The 16,680-nt window shown below is 49.9% G+C and overlaps 2 protein-coding genes across 4 annotated transcripts in view; both read left to right on the forward strand.

Annotated features, from left to right (window-relative positions):
- Positions 1-16,680, forward strand: part of LOC120457663 (unconventional myosin-VIIa-like) — a 419,197-nt gene that overhangs the window by 209,621 nt on the left and 192,896 nt on the right. The window lies entirely within an intron of this gene.
- On the forward strand, positions 1,028-9,147 carry LOC120457664. The gene is made up of 2 exons (XM_039645161.2): positions 1,028-1,226; positions 8,143-9,147. The coding sequence occupies exon 2, from the start codon at positions 8,154-8,156 to the stop codon at positions 9,030-9,032; it is 879 nt and encodes a 292-aa protein (XP_039501095.1). The 5' UTR covers positions 1,028-1,226; positions 8,143-8,153; the 3' UTR covers positions 9,033-9,147.

Below are 16,680 nucleotides of genomic sequence, written 5' to 3' on the forward strand. Positions count from 1 at the left end.
TCGAAATAGGAGTGCAACAGGCGACTCGTCATGAGCCTGCTGATATTACCAGGGATAGTGGATGCGTTGGTGCTGGGGTGGAATTTCCTCACGCAAGTCGGGGCCGAGATCATGTGCGCCGGGCATGAAATCCGAATACCGGCCAGAGGCAGACGCAACGGGTGGCTCGAGGAGAAGTTGTCGGTCGCAGTAGTCCAAAAGGACGGCGAAGAGGACGACATGAACGAATTCCTGGAAACAGAGCTCGCGGAGTTTCACGCCATGACCGGAACATCGAGTATAGCCGAGAACACGATAACCATGAAGGACGATAAACCAATTAAGCAGAGATTCTACCCCAAGAATCCAAAGATTCAAGGGGAGATCAACGCGAAGGTGGACGAACTGCTGGAGAGGGGGATGATAGAGCATTCAAGGAGCCCGTTCAGCTCACCCATAGTCATGGTAAAGAAGAAAACGGGAAAATGGAGACTATGAGTGGACTTCAGGCAGACTTGCCACGGATGCCACGGATAAACTACATCCTCGACCAACTAAGGGAGGCGCGCTTTAAAGGCAGTCTAGACCTAAAGGATGGTCAACGACCTCCTCCGCAAGGGTACCAAGTGGACATGGTCACAGGACCACCAGCAAGCCTTCGAGGAGGTAAAAGCCAGATTGGGTACCGACCCAGTCTTGGCGTGCCCCGACTTCGGGAAAACGTTCATCTTGCAAACGGACGCCAGCGACTACGGGATTGGCGCAATCCTCACACAGGAAACAAAAGAGGGCGAAAGGGTAATTTCATACTCCAGCCGGACCCTAAACGGAGCCGAGAAGAACTACTCGACAACATAAAAGGAGTTCTTGGCAATTGTGTGGGCCATTCGGAAGCTAAAGCCGTACCTTGAGGGCTACCACTTTAAGGTAGTGACGGATCACATGGCGCTGAAGTGGCTGAACAGCATAGAAAGCCCTTCGGGAAGTGTTCATGCCGAACAGCTGAGTCCGGTATCCCGCCAGCAGAGCATCGCTGTTGGCGGAATGTTTCGGAAGTGGGACACGAAGCCGTTATTTTTATGTGAAGAAATTACTCGAAAAATAAACCCCGACCAGAGAAGGACGATTTTCAACACCCCTTGTGTTTCTATTAAATTCTTTGACATTTTGCGACATCAGCTTTTCCGGCCCCCGACGTCTACATTTTGGTTCTTCGCCCGAGATCATCCAGCGCTTTGCCGAGATAAGTACGGTGCCAAAATCCCCACCATATATGTATATACATACGCATATATATTGCTGCGATCAAAATCCGCTCACTATCAACTAGTGGCCACCTGCGCAATAATATATGTTCGTGTGTATATTCTGTATGCATCCTTTCCCTTTTATGTTATCAACCAATCATCAACTTTCCAATAAAAACACCAAATAAAAAACAAAATTCGCCACCCAAACTTTCACATACACAAAAACATACAGACATTCCATGTATGTTGGCCGATCGATGTACATACATATGTCCATTGCATCTGCATACATTGCGTACATGGCACATACGCAACGTCGTACATCTGCATGGTCATAGGGTGTTTCATTAATTGCCAAAACATTCAAAACATTCAAACAGACATTAATATCATCCAACATATGGACATACATATATTAATGTTGTTTATTTTCACATACACGGAAGCTTCCACACACACGACAATCACAGACGATTTGTTGGACCGGCAGATAAGAACCGGCTACAGCCAACACTAGCGACGAACACATCCACGAACACAACCTCCAGCGCAGTAATTAAAAAAAGAATATCAAAAAACAAATTTTAAAAACAACCATCGGCGCTAATATTTACATATTGCATATATATATGTGTGTACCAGCAAATGTACGTATATGTCAAGGTAGCCACTCTAGGGCCTATTCCAATAAGGGACCGTTCACACTGACACTACTTTTTTCTAGTTTCCCATAGAAAGTGTCAATGTGTGTTTATTTTTGTTTCTTTAATACTTTTTTTTAACTCCGTTCTTGATTTATTCGCATATCCGATTCGCATATATCGTCTCAAAAAATTGGGCGAACATCCACGCTTATCCAACAATTATAGTCCAGCGTGATCCAGCGCCCTCATATCTGTTTTTTTTTTCTCAATCGATAGCAACATTTATTCCAATTATTGTGTATTCCGCGCTTAATCCAGCGGCCCCAGGTTTTATATAAAACGATAACATAATTTGTAACGATTACCATTGGTTTTTTTCAAGCGCAATCCGGCGCCCCTTACCTTTGTCTAAATCGAATAATTCCGATTATTCATATTTCTTTTGATTTTGTCTCTCGCTCAATACAGCGACCCCCGGTGTTTTTTTTTTTTGTTCCGATTGTCACATCTTTTTCACGCGTTGTCCTGCGCCCCCACACCCTGTCTAAATTGATGCGATAATTTGGTTCTTAAATTACTTTTGTGCGCCTTATAAGTTATATATAAGTTATTTTGATCTTGGTTGCACGCTTTATCCAGCGTCCCAAATACATAAGTTGCGTTTTTTCAATTGGTTGCACGCTTTATCCAGCGTCCCCGTATTTGTCCAAGTGGACAGACTGTTTCGCCCCCGCACGGTTTTCGGCTCCACCGAGAGCTTAATATGCCAATTGGCCACGGTGAGGAGGTAAGAACCCGTTTGACTGTTTCTAAAACGTCTCAACGAGTTAGAGCCAAGAGTGAGTCCTCTGTGCCCTTCAAAAGCTCAAGTCCCACTCGAAGCAAAAGCCCATCGACAACTCCACGAAAATCCACGAGCACGTCGCTCCAAGTTCCACGGTCAGCACCGAACACGAAACCGAATTCAGACTTCTCACCCCAAATTACTAGAGCAACCGCAAAAATGGCGAGAGCTGAGGCAGCTGATGAAATTCATGACCATAACCGATAGAGTAGGTCAGTTCGAGGCCAGAGTCAACACCCCAGCAGTCACAAGTCCGTCAATCCACACAAGTAGGGTGCGACTCTAGCAGATCAGGGCCCTATGGGACAAGGTGGAGAAGGAATACGAGGCGTGCTCCGAAGCTCTGTCCGGTCTGGGATCCACAGACACAATAACAGTCATGCAGTCCAAGTATGACTACTGTTATGCCGTTTACGAGCGGTGCGCAGCGAGCCTCAACGAGATCATTGAAGAAGGTTCACGCTCGCAATAGGCCGTTCAGGCCTCCATTCCGGCGCCTCCTCAGGGAGGGTGTCGCTTACCCCCAGTCGAGTGCGACAGTTTCAGTGGGGACTATGTTCACTGGCCCACGTTTCGGGATCTTTTCTCAGCCATCTACATACACAACCCTCGGCTTTCAGAAGTTGAAAAGTTGTTCCATCCCAATGCTAAAACTAGTGGTGAGGCTAAATCCATTGTGGCCTTATCACCCTTAACCAATGATGGATTCGAATCAGCCTGGAGAACGGTCAGCTTAAGATTTTGTTTAATTTACCTTTTGTTGGCCTTGAATGCGGCAATTCCTTGAAACAGTTAGAGAGCACAATTCAAGGTTGTTTAACAGCTTTGAAAATAGCAAAAATCGACACCTCTAACTGGGATTGCCTGCTCGTTTTTCTGTGCTCTGCCAAGTTGCCAAAGCTAACGCTGTCTCTATGGGAACAATCCCTTATGAGTAAGACAGATATTCCACTGTGGGCTTTCTTACAAGATCGTCATCGAACGCTCGAGGCGATCGAAGATTTTAAGCCAAACGCTCAATCCAGAGCACTGCGGACTGACAATAGCCCGCGGGCGATCCAGACCTTTGAAAATAGAGTGACGGTAACTCCACAATCCTGTAAACTTTGTTCGCAAGAGAACCATCCTATCCGAGTATGTCCGTTATTCTTACGAATGCCAGTCGGAGAGCGGGAGAAATATATAAAACAGCAGAAGTTGTGCTTAAACTGTTTTGCTAGAACGCATCTGCTTAGGGATTGCACTAGCACGCATAATTGCAATACTTGTAAAGGGCGCCACAACACTCTCCTGCACCGAAACGGCACTCCACCAGTCCAGTCAGCGGTCAATCCTGACCACCAGGCCCACGTATCCACATTTAACCACCAGCAAGATATACAGTCCACTCCATTAACGAATCAACCGAATGTGCAAACGTTTCTGGCTGTAAACACTCAAGGGGTCCTCCTGAGTACAGCTTTAATAGAGATTTGCCATTTAGGCAACAAATACTCAGCACGGGCACTTATTGACTCGGGTTCTGAGGCAACCTTTATTTCAGAACGCTTGTTCAACTTGATTAAGTTGCCTTATGAATCCATCCATGCTCAAGTTTCAGGGCTCAACCTCACTGTTGCGGCTCAGACCCGTAAGCGCTGTCAACTCAGCATAGGTTCTCCAGTCAAGCCCCACATCCAAATTAATACTTCTGCATATGTACTAATACAACTGGCCGGGAGTCTCCCATCCTTTACTTTACCTGAGGACTCTTTGAAGCATCCGCCGCCTTTGCAGCTAGCAGACCCAAATTTCTACCGGAGTTCGCAGATCGACGTTCTGATCGGTGCCGATATCCTGCCATCGATCATTCTCAGCGGCTCCCATCCCAATATCTGTGACACGCTTCTTGGCCAGGAGACCATATTCGGATGGATTCTTTGCGGTCCGATTGCAACGAATCCCACAAGCAGAATATGTTCATTTTCGTCCCGACTAGCTGTCACCGAGTCCAGACTGGACAACATTCTCACAAAATTTTGGGAGGTGGAGGATGTTCCAGTGAAGCGGGTTAGGGAATCCCCCTCGATTTGCGAGGAAAACTGTGTCCAATCTACCAAAAGGAACGAGGATGGGAGGTATGTGGTTTCGTTGCCCTTTAAAGAGCCTAACAATATCAATCTTGGGCACTCCAGGTCGATCGCACTGGCTCAGTTCCTCCGAAACGAGATTCGACTGAATAAAGACGTTGCGTCAAAAAAGCAGTACGACTCAGTCAGTCAAGAGTATTTAGATTTAGGTCATATGCACCAAGTCTCTCCGAACGACTCTTATAATTTTTATTTGCCCCATCATGCTGTCTTTAAACCAGACAGCACCACAACGAAGGTTCGCGTTGTGTTTAATGCTTCCAATCCTTCATCAAGCGGGAACAGCCTCAATGATATCCTTCATGCGGGGCCCGTACTGCAGTCCGATCTGACTATCCAGATTCTAAAATGGCGTTTCTTCAAGTATATGTTCAATGCGGACATCACAAAGATGTACATGCAAATCCGTGTAAATTCAACCCATACGCGCTTTCAGAGAATCCTCTTTCGCAATAATGATGGAGAGCTCTGTGACTATGAACTCGATACAGTCACCTTCGGCGTAAGCTGTGCGCCTTTCCAAGCCATCCGCGTACTACAACAGTTGGCTCAGGATATCCGAGGCCAATATCCTTTGGCAAGTGACATCATCTCGAACTTCATGTACGTCGACGATGTGCTCGCAGGCACTCACACTAAGCAGTCGGCAGTTTTAGCCATCGAGGAGCTTCGGCTGGCTCTTGAGAGTGCTGGTTTTCCATTACGGAAGTGGACCTCGAACGAAAGAAAACTCCTACAAGAGGTTCCAAAGGAGCACTTGATTAGTGCGGACTTTCTTGAGCTTGAAGAGGCTAGTACGGCGAAAACTCTTGGGATCCGTTGGCAAGCTACATCTGATAGTTTCTTTTTTATTCCAATGGTGATCCACCTCCAAACTGCTTACACAAAACGAGAGGTTTTATCTCAGATAGCCAAGCTGTTCGACCCAGCAGGATGGCTATCACCTTTCGTAGTCCCAGCCAAGATTTTTATGCAGAAAATTTGGCTACGGGAGCTGGGCTGGGATCAGCCACTCCCCAGGGATCTCGCGACCCAGTGGCGGGAGTTCCTAGAAGGGTATCCTGCCCTGAAGGAGATTCGTATTCCGAGATGGGTACGTTTCCATCCAGCTGCGAAACTTCAGTACCATGCGTTTTGCGACGCGTCACAGGACGCCTATGGGGCTGCTATTTTCGTCCGAATCGAAACGAAGGCAGGCTGTTGTACCCATCTACTTACATCCAAAACCCGAGTCGCTCCTGTCAGATCCATCTCCATACCACGGTTGGAATTGTGCGGAGCAGTGCTGCTCACGGAGCTGGCAGCTCTAGTAATTTCTGAAATGCCTCCTCATGTTTATGAGACCTTTTACTGGACCGACTCCATGATCGTTCTTGCATGGCTGAGTAAGCCAGCGTGCACCTGGACAACATTCGTTGCCAACAGGGTCGCAAAAATCGAACAGTGTACCGACGGAAGCAAGTGGGGACATGTACGATCCGAAGACAATCCAGCTGATCTGGCAAGCCGGGGCGTCTCACCCCAAGAGCTGAAGGACAGCGCACTGTGGTGGCGTGGGCCAGCTTGGTTGCACCTCAAACAGGAGCAGTGGCCGAGTGAGTTGTTGGTCCATCCGGAGACTGAGCTTGAGCAGCGCCCCGTCAAGTGTCACACGGTCGCAGTGCCCTCAGCAGTTGAAATCCTAGAGAGGTTCTCAGCCTTTGACCGAGCTCTGCGAGTTCTTGCTTATGTGTTTCGTTTTGTGAAAAGTTGCCGGAGGGAAGGTGTAGCCTCATCGGCAGAACTCACTGCGGCGGAGTTGTCGGAGCTGCAGGAGCGGTTAATTGTGCTCACTCAGAAGAATGAGTTTCCCGCCGAATATAAGGTTTTGAGCAACAAGCAACCAGTTCCACCCGCAAGCGCAATTTCTAACCTAAACCCCTTTCTTGACGGGAATGGTGTCTTAAGAGCAAGCGGCAGGTTACAAGCATCTGAAATGCTTAGTTATGATGAAAAACATCCGATCATCCTTCCTGCACGGTGTAGGTTCGCTGAACTTCAAGTCTTGTTTATCCATCGCATATCCTTGCATGGGGGGAATCAATTAATGACCCGACTGATCCGTTCCAAATTCTGGATTCCCAAGCTTAAAATGTTGGTGAAACGAACAATACATTCGTGCCGAGTGTGTGTCATTCACAAGAAGAGACTGCAGACGCAGTTGATGGGGAATTTGCCCCGTGCGAGGTCCACGTTCTCCAGACCGTTCACCCATACGGGAGTGGACTTCGCAGGACCATTTGACGTGAAGAGTTACGTCGGTCGAGCCTGCAAAATCACAAAGGGGTACGTGTGCGTTTTTGTGTGTTTTACTACCCGGGCTATCCACCTCGAAGCGACCTCGGACTTGACTACAGAGAAGTTCCTGGCCGCATTCTCCCGTTTTTTCGCTCGGCGTGGGTGTCCACAACACGTCTACTCTGACAACGGGAAAACGTTTGCCGGAGCTTCCACGTCCTTATCAAAGGATTTCATTGAAGCTACCAGAACATCGGTTTTATCGCAGCACAGTCTTCAGAATGTGTCCTGGCATTTCAACCCTCCTGGCGCACCTCATATGGGAGGGCTTTGGGAGGCAGGTGTGAAGAGCTTCAAGTCGCATTTTTACAAGTACACAGCCGCTGGGAAATACACGTTCGAGGAACTGACTACCCTCCTGGCGAAGATTGAGGCCTGTTTGAATTCCAGGCCCATCTCGGCAATGTCCGAAGATCCCACGGACCTTATCGCTCTGAGCCCTGGGCATTTTCTAATCGGTGGACCATTACTTGCGGTAGCAGAACCTAAGGTTAAAGAAGGTCCCAGCTCCATTATCAATCGGTGGCGGAGGTTGAAAGCCCTGAATCAGCAGTTCTGCCTGCGTTGGAAGGAGGAATACCTAAAGGAACTCCACAAAAGGAATAAATGGAACTTCCCAACGCGAGATCTCCAGGCTGGAGACATGGTGGTAATCAAAGAGGAGAACTTGCCATCCAACGAGTGGCGACTTGGGCGTATCCAAGTGGTTTGTCCCGGCGTGGACGGCAAGGTCAGAGTGGCAGACGCTCTCACAGCACGGGGGGTCGTCCGAAGACGAGTGGCAAAAATGATCCGCCTTCCAATGGACAGCCCGAATGAGTCGAAAGACTCCTCCATACTCTAAGTATTTGAAAACCTGCTACTGACGAGTCCTAAGTTGTGTCGTCCTACGTCGTCCATGTGTTATGATCATCCGCATCTATCTCATCTAATTTTTATTTTGCCCATTTCTTATGTAGCCGCATATACAATGGCTCCAGCGATCCGCCACGATGTATACCGCTGTCGAGTGTGCAGGGGGGTTCACCCATTGAGGAGCTGCCAGCGATTCCTGCAACTGCCGGCTGTGAAGCGGCTCCGGGCAGTCTTGATTAACAAGTACTGCGCTAACTGTCTGGCCCACGAGCATTCGGGTCGGTCGTGTCGCAGCAAAGCGAGGTGCCGCATCTGCCGAGAGGCCCACCACACTCTGCTGCACATCCGCGGTGAACATCCAGGCTCTTCGAGGCCTCAACGGAAGCGTGAGCCACAAGCAGCGCCTCAGCCTCAACGGCGTCAGGAGGTGGGTTCGACCGGGTCACTACGCTCAGCCTCGCCGATGGATAGTTCCCAACCCCGCAGCTCCTTGTCAACGCCGACGGGCGCGCCTAGCTTGGTGCGGACGAGCGTCAGCATCCTTCCGACCGCTGCCGTGCTCATTGGGTCCGAGCAGAAGAGATTCGATGTGCGAGTCTTGGTGGATCCGTGCTGCCCCGTGAGTCGCATCCACGTCTCGCTGGTGAAGGCCCTCAACTTGGCCGTCACGGGCGTGGGCAACGAACGGCTGTGCACCACCGAGATTCGCTCAAAAACGTCCCGGATGAGCAAACAGCTGCTGATGCGGGTGGACGAGCAGATGCAGAGCCGGACGCCGGCACAGCCCCTGGATCCGAAGGTGCAGGACATGTTCCACAACATGACGCTAGCGGATGACCGGTGGTTCCACCCAGCGCTTGTCTCGGCTGTCCTTGGAGCAGACGTTTACGCCGACCTGATGCTGCCGGGTATCATCGCGAGCCAGGACGGCCTGCCCATGGCACAAAATTCCAAGCTGGGATGGATTCTTTCGGGACGCTGTTCTCTGTCCTAAATTTGCAAGTATTCCTCTTGCAAGGGGGGGAGAATGTTCATGCCGAACAGCTGAGTCCGGTATCCCGCCAGCAGAGCATCGCTGTTGGCGGAATGTTTCGGAAGTGGGACACGAAGCCGTTATGTTTATGTGAAGAAATTACTCGAAAAATAAACCCCGACCAGAGAAGGACGATTTTCAACACGCCTTGTGTTTCTATTAAATTCTGGGACATTTTGCGACATCAGCTTTTCCGGCCCCCGACGTCTACAAATGTATTTGTTTCGATCTTGGTTGCACGCTTATCCAGCACCCCAATATATAAGTTGTTTTCGATCTTGGTTGCACGCTTTTTCCAGCGTCCCAATATATAAGTTATTTTGATCTTGGTTGCACGCTTTATCCAGCGTCCCAAATACATAAGTTGTTGCGTTTTTTCAATTGGTTGCACGCTTTATCCAGCGTCCCCGTATTTGTCCAAGTGGACAGACTGTTTCGCCCCCGCACGGTTTTCGGCTCCTCCGAGAGCTTAATATGCCAATTGGCCACGGTGAGGAGGTAAGAACCCGTTTGACTGTTTCTAAAACGTCTCAAGGCAGACAGGGCCTTGATGAAATTCATGACCATAACCGATAGAGTAGGTCAGTTCGAGGCCAGAGTCAACACCCCAGCAGTAACAAGTCCGTCAATCCACACAAGTAGGGTGCGACTCTAGCAGATCAGGGCCCTATGGGACAAGGTGGAGAAGGAATACGAGGCGTGCTCCGAAGCTCTGTCCGGTCTGGGATCCACAGACACAATAACAGTCATGCAGTCCAAGTATGACTACTGTTATGCCGTTTACGAGCGGTGCGCAGCGAGCCTCAACGAGATCATTGAAGAAGGTTCACGCTCGCAATAGGCCGTTCAGGCCTCCATTCCGGCGCCTCCTCAGGGAGGGTGTCGCTTACCCCCCGTCGAGTGCGACAGTTTCAGTGGGAACTATGTTCACTGGCCCACGTTTCGGGATCTTTTCTCAGCCATCTACATACACAACCCTCGGCTTTCAGAAGTTGAAAAGTTGTTCCATCTCAATGCTAAAACTAGTGGTGAGGCTAAATCCATTGTGGCCTTATCACCCTTAACCAATGATGGATTCGAATCAGCCTGGAGAAACTTGCAGAATCGTTTCGAAAACAAGAGGCTACTGGTCAACAGTCAGCTTAAGATTTTGTTTAATTTACCTTCTGTTGGCCTTGAATGCGGCAATTCCTTGAAACAGTTAGAGAGCACAATTCAAGGTTGTTTAACAGCTTTGAAAATAGCAAAAATCGACACCTCTAACTGGGATTGCCTGCTCGTTTTTCTGTGCTCTGCCAAGTTGCCAAAGCTAACGCTGTCTCTATGGGAACAATCCCTTATGAGTAAGACAGATATTCCACTGTGGGCTTTCTTACAAGATCGTCATCGAACGCTCGAGGCGATCGAAGATTTTAAGCCAAACGCTCAATCCAGAGCACTGCGGACTGACAATAGCCCGCGGGCGATCCAGACCTTTAAGAATAGAGTGACGGTAACTCCACAATCCTGTAAACTTTGTTCGCAAGAGAACCATCTTATCCGAGTATGTCCGTTATTCTTACGAATGCCAGTCGGAGAGCGGGAGAAATATATAAAACAGCAAAAGTTGTGCTTAAACTGTTTTGCTAGAACGCATCTGCTTAGGGATTGCACTAGCACGCATAATTGCAATACTTGTAAAGGGCGCCACAACACTCTCCTGCACCAAAACGGCACTCCACCAGTCCAGTCAGCGGTCAATCCTGACCACCAGGCCCACGTATTCACATTTAACCACCAGCAAGATATACAGTCCACTCCATTAACGAATCAACCGAATGTGCAAACGTTTCTGGCTGTAAACACTCAAGGGGTCCTCCTGAGTACAGCTTTAATAGAGATTTGCCATTTAGGCATCAAAAACTCAGCACGGGCACTTATTGACTCGGGTTCTGAGGCAACCTTTATTTCAGAACGCTTGTTCAACTTGATTAAGTTGCCTTATGAATCCATCCATGCTCAAGTTTCAGGGCTCAACCTCACTGTTGCGGCTCAGCCCCGTAAGCGCTGTCAACTCAGCATAGGTTCTCCGGTCAAGCCCCACATCCAAATTAATACTTCTGCATATGTACTACCACAACTGGCCGGGAGTCTCCCATCCTTTACTTTACCTGAGGACTCTTTGAAGCATCTGCCGCCTTTGCAACTAGCAGACCCAAATTTCTACCGGAGTTCGCAGATCGACATTCTGATCGGTGCCGATATCCTGCCATCGATCATTCTCAGCGGCTCCCATCCCAATATCTGTGGCACGCTTCTTGGCCAGGAGACCATATTCGGATGGATTCTTTGCGGTCCGATCGCACCTCGATTTGCGAGGAAAACTTTGTCCAATCTACCAAAAGGAACGAGGATGGGAGGTATGTGGTTTCGTTGCCCTTTAAAGAGCCTAACAATATCAATCTTGGGCACTCCAGGTCGATCGCACTGGCTCAGTTCCTCCGAAACGAGATTCGACTGAATAAAGACGTTGCGTCAAAAAAGCAGTACGACTCAGTCATTCAAGAGTATTTAGATTTAGGTCATATGCACCAAGTCTCTCCGAACGACTCTAATAATTTTTATTTGCCCCATCATGCTGTCTTCAAACCAGACAGCACCACAACGAAGGTTCGCGTTGTGTTTAATGCTTCCAATCCTTCATCAAGCGGGAACAGCCTCAATGATATCCTTCATGCGGGGCCCGTACTGCAGTCCGATCTGACTATCCAGATTCTAAAATGGCGTTTCTTCAAGTATATGTTCAATGCGGACATCACAAAGATGTACAGGCAAATCCGTGTAAATTCAACCCATACGCGCTTTCAGAGAATCCTCTTTCGCAATAATGATGGAGAGCTCTGTGACTATGAACTCGATACAGTCACCTTCGGCGTAAACAGTGCGCCTTTCCTAGCCATCCGCGTACTACAACAGTTGGCTCGGGATATCCGAGGCCAATATCCTTTGGCAAGTGACATCATCTCGAACTTCATGTACGTCGACGATGTGCTCGCAGGCACTCACACTAAGCAGTCGGCAGTTTTAGCCATCGAGGAGCTTCGGCTGGCTCTTGAGAGTGCTGGTTTTCCATTACGGAAGTGGACCTCGAACGAAAGAAAACTCCTACAAGAGGTTCCAAAGGAGCACTTGATTAGTGCGGACTTTCTTGAGCTTGAAGAGGCTAGTACGGCGAAAACTCTTGGGATCCGTTGGCAAGCTACATCTGATAGTTTCTTTTTTATTCCAATGGTGATCCACCTCCAAACTGCTTACACAAAACGAGAGGTTTTATCTCAGATAGCCAAGCTGTTCGACCCAGCAGGATGGCTATCACCTTTCGTAGTCCCAGCCAAGATTTTTATGCAGAAAATTTGGCTACGGGAGCTGGGCTGGGATCAGCCACTCCCCAGGGATCTCGCGACCCAGTGGCGGGAGTTCCTAGAAGGGTATCCTGCCCTGAAGGAGATTCGTATTCCGAGATGGGTACGTTTCCATCCAGCTGCGAAACTTCAGTACCATGCGTTTTGCGACGCGTCACAGGACGCCTATGGGGCTGCTATTTTCGTCCGAATCGAAACGAAGGCAGGCTGTTGTACCCATCTACTTACATCCAAAACCCGAGTCGCTCCTGTCAGATCCATCTCCATACCACGGTTGGAATTGTGCGGAGCAGTGCTGCTCACGGAGCTGGCAGCTCTAGTAATTTCTGAAATGCCTCCTCATGTTTATGAGACCTTTTACTGGACCGACTCCATGATCGTTCTTGCATGGCTGAGTAAGCCAGCGTGCACCTGGACAACATTCGTTGCCAACAGGGTCGCAAAAATCGAACAGTGTACCGACGGAAGCAAGTGGGGACATGTACGATCCGAAGACAATCCAGCTGATCTGGCAAGCCGGGGCGTCTCACCCCAAGAGCTGAAGGACAGCGCACTGTGGTGGCGTGGGCCAGCTTGGTTGCACCTCAAACAGGAGCAGTGGCCGAGTGAGTTGTTGGTCCATCCGGAGACTGAGCTTGAGCAGCGCCCCGTCAAGTGTCACACGGTCGCAGTGCCCTCAGCAGTTGAAATCCTAGAGAGGTTCTCAGCCTTTGACCGAGCTCTGCGAGTTCTTGCTTATGTGTTTCGTTTTGTGAAAAGTTGCCGGAGGGAAGGTGTAGCCTCATCGGCAGAACTCACTGCGGCGGAGTTGTCGGAGGTGCAGGAGCGGTTAATTGTGCTCACTCAGAAGAATGAGTTTCCCGCCGAATATAAGGTTTTGAGCAACAAGCAACCAGTTCCACCCGCAAGCGCAATTTCTAACCTAAACCCCTTTCTTGACGGGAATGGTGTCTTGAGAGCAAGCGGCAGCATCTGAAATGCTTAGTTATGATGAAAAACATCCGATCATCCTTCCTGCACGGTGTAGGTTCGCTGAACTTCAAGTCTTGTTTATCCATCGCATATCCTTGCATGGGGGGAATCAATTAATGACCCGACTGATCCGTTCCAAATTCTGGATTCCCAAGCTTAAAATGTTGGTGAAACGAACAATACATTCGTGCCGAGTGTGTGTCATTCACAAGAAGAGACTGCAGACGCAGTTGATGGGGAATTTGCCCCGTGCGAGGTCCACGTTCTCCAGACCGTTCACCCATACGGGAGTGGACTTCGCAGGACCATTTGACGTCAAGAGTTACGTCGGTCGAGCCTGCAAAATCACAAAGGGGTACGTGTGCGTTTTTGTGTGTTTTACTACCCGGGCTATCCACCTCGAAGCGACCTCGGACTTGACTACAGAGAAGTTCCTGGCCGCATTATCCCGTTTTTTCGCTCGGCGTGGGTGTCCACAACACGTCTACTCTGACAACGGGAAAACGTTTGCCGGAGCTTCCACGTCCTTATCAAAGGATTTCATTGAAGCTACCAGAACATCGGTTTTATCGCAGCACAGTCTTCAGAATGTGTCCTGGCATTTCAACTCTCCTGGCGCACCTCATATGGGAGGGCTTTGGGAGGCAGGTGTGAAGAGCTTCAAGTCGCATTTTTACAAGTACACAGCCGCTGGGAAATACACGTTCGAGGAACTGACTACCCTCCTGGCGAAGATTGAGGCCTGTTTGAATTCCAGGCCCATCTCGCCAATGTCCGAAGATCCCACGGACCTTATCGCTCTGAGCCCTGGGCATTTTCTAATCGGTGGACCATTACTTGCGGTAGCAGAACCTGAGGTTAAAGAAGGTCCCAGCTCCATTATCAATCGGTGGCGGAGGTTGAAAGCCCTGAATCAGCAGTTCTGCCTGCGTTGGAAGGAGGAATACCTAAAGGAACTCCACAAAAGGAGGCTGGAGACATGGTGGTAATCAAAGAGGAGAACTTGCCATCCAACGAGTGGCGACTTGGGCGTATCCAAGTGGTCTGTCCCGGCGTGGACGGCAAGGTCAGAGTGGCAGACGCTCTCACAGCACGGGGGGTCGTCCGAAGACGAGTGGCAAAAATGATCCGCCTTCCAATGGACAGCCCGAATGAGTCGAAAGACTCCTCCATACTCTAAGTATTTGAAAACCTGCTACTGACGAGTCCTAAGTTGTGTCGTCCTACGTCGTCCATGTGTTATGATCATCCGCATCTATCTCATCTAATTTTTATTTTGCCCATTTCTTATGTAGCCGCATATACAATGGCTCCAGCGATCCGCCACGATGTATACCGCTGTCGAGTGTGCAGGGGGGTTCACCCATTGAGGAGCTGCCAGCGATTCCTGCAACTGCCGGCTGTGAAGCGGCAACTGCGCTAACTGTCTGGCCCACGAGCATTCGGGTCGGTCGTGTCGCAGCAAAGCGAGGTGCCGCATCTGCCGAGAGGCCCACCACACTCTGCTGCACATCCGCGGTGAACATCCAGGCTCTTCGAGGCCTCAACGGAAGCGTGAGCCACAAGCAGCGCCTCAGCCTCAACGGCGTCAGGAGGTGGGTTCGACCGGGTCACTACGCTCAGCCTCGCCGATGGATAGTTCCCAACCCCGCAGCTCCTTGTCAACGCCGACGGGCGCGCCTAGCTTGGTGCGGACGAGCGTCAGCATCCTTCCGACCGCTGCCGTGCTCATTGGGTCCGAGCAGAAGAGATTCGATGTGCGAGTCTTGGTGGATCCGTGCTGCCCCGTGAGTCGCATCCACGTCTCGCTGGTGAAGGCCCTCAACTTGGCCGTCACGGGCGTGGGCAACGAACGGCTGTGCACCACCGAGATTCGCTCAAAAACGTCCCGGATGAGCAAACAGCTGCTGATGCGGGTGGACGAGCAGATGCAGAGCCGGACGCCGGCACAGCCCCTGGATCCGAAGGTGCAGGACATGTTCCACAACATGACGCTAGCGGATGACCGGTGGTTCCACCCAGCGCTTGTCTCGGCTGTCCTTGGAGCAGACGTTTACGCCGACCTGATGCTGCCGGGTATCATCGCGAGCCAGGACGGCCTGCCCATGGCACAAAATTCCAAGCTGGGATGGATTCTTTCGGGACGCTGTTCTCTGTCCTAAATTTGCAAGTATTCCTCTTGCAATGGGGGGAGAATGTTCATGCCGAACAGCTGAGTCCGGTATCCCGCCAGCAGAGCATCGCTGTTGGCGGAATGTTTCGGAAGTGGGACACGAAGCCGTTATGTTTATGTGAAGAAATTACTCGAAAAATAAACCCCGACCAGAGAAGGACGATTTTCAACACCCCTTGTGTTTCTATTAAATTCTGGGACATTTTGCGACATCAGCTTTTCCGGCCCCCGACGTCTACATTTTGTTCCCAAATATCGATATGCAATATCTCTCCTACATGGCCTGGGATTTGTGTTTCACCGAGCTCCTGTTTTTTTTTTGCAATTGGCGGCTATCTCGCTCGCCAATTTAGTCATCTTGGGGAAGTAGTACTCGGATAGTGTCTGCTTCACGTTCTCTTGGGCCGACCTGTGAGCTCTGTTGTGCTCTGCGGTGAGGATTTCTTTCCTCTCCTCAACCGCGAAAATGTCGGTGACCCTATTTTGCAATACCAGAGTTTTGTATCCGGAAATTGCCGAACCACTTTGTCTTGGACGTTGTGCCAACGTGTGACGCCATCGAGTGGCGCCTCTTATTTCCAATGTGAAGAGTTGAAACTCCGCACAAATGCGGATGGTGATCGCATGAGGAGGGCCTGCCGTTGCCAGCTACGCAACAAGGCAAAGCGTAGTAAAGGCAGTGCGAAGCCCGGAGAAAAAGAGTTTGGAGACTCTGGGCTGGAGAAAGAGAATTTGGAGACTCGGGAAATGGAGAGAGAGAGGTTGGAGACTCCGGACTTACTGAGAAGAGAGTTTGGAGAGTCAGCAGGCTCAAAGGCAAGTAACGGGACACATCGAACTTTGAACCGGGCCAACGGTAAAATCGTGGACTTTGGATCCGGAGACTGGAGACCAAAGGGGTGAACCGTTAGAGGAGACCTATATAAACAGGCCGAACGCTGGAAGCGGGAAAGACAGTCGAGGAGAACAAGTGTACGAGTCAACAGCCGTGGTAGTCAACAATGAGCAAGATCGCTACGTCAAGACGTTCGGGACGAGAAGGTCTCCGAATTGAGACGCAGGT

The sequence above is a fragment of the Drosophila santomea genome, unplaced genomic scaffold (assembly GCF_016746245.2).
Source record: "Drosophila santomea strain STO CAGO 1482 unplaced genomic scaffold, Prin_Dsan_1.1 Segkk6_quiver_pilon_scaf, whole genome shotgun sequence".
NCBI lineage: Eukaryota > Metazoa > Arthropoda > Insecta > Diptera > Drosophilidae > Drosophila > Drosophila santomea.

Coding starts and splice junctions, on each gene's coding strand:
- LOC120457664 (XM_039645161.2), top strand. CDS start 8,154: ATGGCTCCAGCGATCCGCCACGATGTATACCGCTGTCGAGTGTGCAGG.